General features: G+C 60.9%; 2 protein-coding genes across 3 annotated transcripts in view; one reads left to right on the forward strand and one right to left on the reverse strand.

Moving 5' to 3' along the window:
• The first annotated feature begins 24 nt into the window (after nucleotides 1-24).
• POLR2H (RNA polymerase II subunit H) overlaps nucleotides 25-4673 on the forward strand; it is a 17767-nt gene continuing 13118 nt past the window's right edge. Inside the window, exons 1-4 of one of the 2 annotated variants that reach the window (XR_003399051.1) lie at nucleotides 25-438; nucleotides 1148-1241; nucleotides 1391-1474; nucleotides 1601-1905. Coding sequence is in view for 1 of the 2 variants with exons in the window: in XM_026855239.1 (XP_026711040.1) it covers nucleotides 63-438; nucleotides 1148-1241; nucleotides 1391-1474; nucleotides 1601-1718 (672 nt within the window). In the remaining variant the exon portion in view is untranslated. Of the gene's footprint in view, nucleotides 439-1147; nucleotides 1242-1390; nucleotides 1475-1600; nucleotides 2072-4673 lie in introns of those variants that run through there. The other variant, XM_026855239.1, reaches the window with a different exon arrangement.
• Nucleotides 2739-4562, reverse strand: THPO (thrombopoietin). The gene is made up of 5 exons (XM_026854967.1): nucleotides 4550-4562; nucleotides 3576-3703; nucleotides 3394-3480; nucleotides 3016-3180; nucleotides 2739-2909 (listed from the first exon to the last, which is right to left on the reverse strand). Exons 1-5 carry the CDS (start codon nucleotides 4560-4562, stop codon nucleotides 2739-2741), a joined length of 564 nt encoding a protein of 187 aa, XP_026710768.1.

Here is a 4673-nt window from a genome sequence, read left to right on the forward strand (position 1 = left end):
CTCTGCTCTTCCCTCCGGCGGTGGCCCCTGCACCCTGGCACTGACCCCCGCCGTGTGCTGCCATGCCCCGGGGCGCCCTGCTTCCCCAGCCCGCCGCCTGTGCTCCACAGCCCCGGGCCCCTGGTGCGCTCCATTGCCCACCACACCGTGTTCCTCACCCTGCCTGTGCACATCCCAGTCAGCTCCCAGACTCTGGCATCCTTCCCCAAACCCTGTGCACCTTTTGCCCTGAACAGCTCAGGTGCCAGCACGGGGTAGAGTGGGAGCAGGAATGGCCTGGCCCTGGCACCCTGCTCCCACTCAGCCCCTGGGGGTCTTTTCTGTCCTTGTCCCCAACTCTGCTGCTCTCCCCAGTGTCTCGCCTGCACTGTGAAAGTGAATCCTTCAAGATGGACCTCATTTTGGACGTGAACATCCAGATCTACCCTGTGGACCTTGGTAAGCTATTGGGCTGCTAGTCCAGAGTGTGCCAGGATGGAGTGAGGTTAGAGGAGGGAGACTGAGTTTGCTGTGAACAAGGAGTGAGCTGTCTCAGACTTCCTTGGGCCTCTGTGCTGTTCCCAGATCCCAGGAGGTACTGGGCACTCTCAAGTGTGCTGGGACTGATCTGGATTCTGGTTCACCTCACTGTATTTGTTTGGGCTCATCTCCAGCCAGTTCCCCAGAGGTGCTGTTTAGTGAAACTGCCTCAGCTGGAGGTAACCAAGCTTTAAGGAACACCTTTTGAAATGAGCTTTTGTGGCTAAATATACTAGATGGGTGGAAAAGAGAGTCTTACCCTCAGTGAAGCACAGAAGGGCTAGAACTGGTGCTGCAGGGTCTTGTGTACCTGCTTAGGGCTCAGACAAGCTCTCTGGGACTTTCTCTGTGAGTTTCTTGCTGTGTCTTATGTAAACAGCAGCAGTGTCCTGGTGGCGCTGGTGTTCTCTGTGGTGGTGACCACTGTCTGTGGAGGACAGGGAGACAGAGTATCCAGTGTGATTTTCCCCCCCCCCAGCAAGTCCCATTGGAGGACTGAAGGCAGGGACAGGGTTTGTGCTAAAACCCCTCAGGGGGGCTCCTTGCCACCACCCTGAGATCTGCTGTGACCGCTGCTGCTCTGGCTATGCCACCACCATCTCACCACTCCTCTGCTCTCTCCTCCCAGGGGACAAATTCCGCCTGGTCATCGCCAGCACCTTGTATGAAGATGGCACCCTGGATGACGGCGAGTATAACCCCACGGACGACAGGCCGTCCAGGTACAGGGGTCCAGCCGGGACCTACGTGGGGGTGGATGAGGGAAAAGATGAAGTGCTGAGGAGCTGTGAGGTACCTTCTCCCAAAGGACACTCAGCTGGGGGAACACCTGGCTTTGACCCTTCTCTGAACTCCCGTCATCCTGTTGCAGGGCAGACCAGTTCGAGTATGTGATGTACGGCAAGGTGTACAGGATTGAAGGGGATGAGACCTCCACAGAGGCAGCCACGCGCCTGTGAGTGCCTGTCAGCAGTACGGGGGGGATGTGGTATTCTGGGGTGGTGTGGGGGAGGCACTGGGATCTCAGCCCGGGTCTCCTGTGGGATTCCCCGCTCTCACCACTCCTCTCCTCCTGTCCCAGCTCTGCCTACGTGTCCTATGGGGGGCTGCTTATGCGACTGCAGGGAGACGCAAACAACCTGCATGGGTTTGAAGTGGACTCTCGAGTTTACCTGCTGATGAAGAAGCTGGCCTTCTAGGAGACCTCCTGCCTCCATGGGCTGACCCCAGAGACGTTCTGCTGGCGAGCAGAAGCCCTGGGACCCCAAATCCTGCCCTAGCACCTGTGCTGCCTGGCCTCTCCGAAGCTGCGGGAGGAAGGGGCAGTCCCCCTTTTCATCCCGGCCTCTTCTAACTCCTGCTGGAATCCACAGCCCCCTCTTCATGGTGTCTGATGGCCAAGTGGAACCTGTGTTGGGTGCTCCACAGTCTTGCCTGCTGGGCATCTCCTCAACTCTGCCCTCCTGTGCCTCAAAAGCAGGGTCAGGGCTGTGGACCGCTTCCTGAGGAGCCATCCTGAGGCAGGCTCGGCTTTTTCTTGATTAAACTGGGATGTTTTTTCTACAACTGGCTCTGCTGGCTGAGATGAGGCTAGCAGGGAGTGGGTAAACTTCCACAGGGGGGCAAAGGGGGTCCACACCACTTTCCCAAAGAACAGACAGTCCAAACCTGCCTTGGGCTCTTCTCTGCCACCCTGCCGGGCACACTGGGGCTGGGGAGAGGCAGGTGAGGGTGTAGAGGGTGAGGAGCGGTAGCTCTCGTCCCCAAGTGGGCTCTGGTACCCGACAGAGCCTGCCTGCACTGCGGAGCTGATGGCTGCCGCGGGAGGGAGCTGGGCGCAGGGGAGAGACCCGGAGCACATCCCCGAGGGGCTGCATCTTACTGTGAGGCCCCTGGGGGTGCACGGTCCCCTTGCCAGGGCCGCAGTGGTGGGGAAATGGAGGACACAAACAACCCTTTAGAAAAATAGCTCTTTAATTCTAAAGCATTCACAGTAGAGGTGCTTGCCTCGGTGGGAACAGGGCCTGTGCTCCCTGGTGCACGGGTGTTGCTGCTGTCTGCCTCCGTGGGCCGTGCGGTCACTGAAGGCTCGAACAGGAACAGGAGCGAACCCTTTCCCTGTGGGCACCTTCCTGGGCACCCAGAGCACAGCTCAGTGTCCAGCAGGATTGCCCTGACCTAGGAATGGGGGTGAACCCTGTGCGCAGCCTCACCAGACCCTACACAGGGTTTCTGCCGCCCTCCTGGCTTTGGTTGCATAAGTCCTTGGCCAGGTCATGGAAGAAGAAGCGCAGCTTGCCCTGCACCAGCTGCCGGTAGGTGAGGAAGATGCTGGTGATGTGGATCTGCTCCATGGAGCGTAGGGAGCAGCCTGGCTCCCAGGGTCCTGCCTGAGGGGCGAGAGTGGGACCAGAGGGGTGACAAATGCCATTGTGCCCAGGCCAGTGCAGCCAGCACCTGCACCAGGGTGGTGTGACTTGTGTGGGGAGGTCTCACCTCCCAGCTGAAGGTCTGCAGGAGCAGGAGGAAGGAGCTCGCATGCTGGTACACCTGGCTGAGCTGCATGGCCCCGCACTCCTGGGTCACCTGGCGCTGTGCCCCTGCCATGGCACCCACCAGCAGTGCCAGGTCGCAGAGGATCTCCCGCCGCTTGGTCTCGTTCTAGGGGAGCAGGCAGTGAGCAGGCTGTCCCCCAGGCCCAATTTATTCCTCTGCCCACCATGGGTCTGGATGGGATCCTTCACCCCCCCTGTGCCACTAGGTATGCCCACAGGCATCTTGTTCAGCATTTCTGGTGCCTGTGCCAACCCAGGGGCTCCTCCTCCAGCCCTGTGGGCACCCCGGTGGCAGCACTGTCTTCCCAGCCCCACTCACCGATTTGGATTTCCACTGCTGGAGCCTGAAGCCCACCAAGGGCAGCACCACGGGGCAGCTGAGTGCGGGCAGTGCCTGGCACTGGCTCTGCGAGGGAGAGGAGGTGCTGAGGTGAGATACCAGGAGCTGTGCTCGTCCCTGGCGCTGTGTTGGGGGGGGGGAGGGGGGAAATATATACTCACCGCTCTCTTCTCCATGTCTTTGGCCTCCCCGATGTACTTCTGGATAAGTCTGTTGTCGCAGACCAGCCGTGTTGGGCTGGTGTGGCCCTCTTCTATGTGCAGGAGGAAGGATGTGAGGAGGAGCAGTCCTGGGGGAGATGGGGTTACCTTGGGCACTGTGCCACCCTCCCTGGGCAGCTCCAGCCCAGGGTCACACCTGCAGTGGCAGCCCCTCGCCCAGCCCAGCGGTGGCGTTGATGGCCCCATGGTGGGGGCACAGGGGGAGGTCTAGGGGGGCTGAGGAGAGTGTGGTGCTGCCCTCTGGTCAGTCGGTGCAGGTGCCCAGTGCTTGCTGGGGAGAGCAAGGGTTTCTGTGCTGGTGGCATGTGCCGAGGGGTGCACAGCCATGGCTGTGCCAGGGTTTTTGGCTTTGCTCTAGTCTGGGCTGCAGGTGGGGAGAAGAACTGCTCCCTGTGCAGACCAAGGCCAGCCCTCCCGATCTGTGCCAGGAGCAGCTCCGGGCGTCACGTGCGCTTCGGGGAATCCCTGCCTGCAGCATCCTGCAGCGTACGTCTGCTCCTCGCCGCTGCGCCGGCCAAGGGCTCGCCTGCCGGCACGCTGCTGCCCCGGGCACCTCTTAGCCAGGCGGCTGCTGTGCCCAGTGACTGCCCATCCTGGTGACAGGTATCTCCTCTCCAAAGCCCCTCTGTGCATTCACTTGCCTCGCCGCCTGTCTTGGCACTACAGCTGTCCCCAAAAGCCCACATCCCATTTCCCAAGGCCGGGCATGGAAAGATGCTTGGCTGCCCTATTGCACCAGTAATGATCAGGTCCAACCAAACCAGAGCCACCCTTGGGGTTTGCTGCCTACATGTGGGGCTCATTTCTTGGGGTGCCTATGCAAGGGATGCTCTGGCTGTGCGGCCATGGTGTCCACTGCCAATGCAATGCCCCTTCCTGCTGGCTCCCGTCCCCCCTTTTAGCCACGCACTCACTGTTCAGCTCCATGCTCAGCTGGGGGCTTCGGCCCTGTATCTTCCACCCTGGGGCCAGTGGCTGCTCCCCGGCTCCCGTCCCCCTTCCATGGAGGGCGGTGGTGGCGCGGGCTCCCCGCGAGCC

Source organism: Athene cunicularia (genome assembly GCF_003259725.1).
Source record: "Athene cunicularia isolate RWA chromosome 9 unlocalized genomic scaffold, athCun1 chr9_part1, whole genome shotgun sequence".
In the NCBI taxonomy this organism is placed as follows: domain Eukaryota; kingdom Metazoa; phylum Chordata; class Aves; order Strigiformes; family Strigidae; genus Athene; species Athene cunicularia.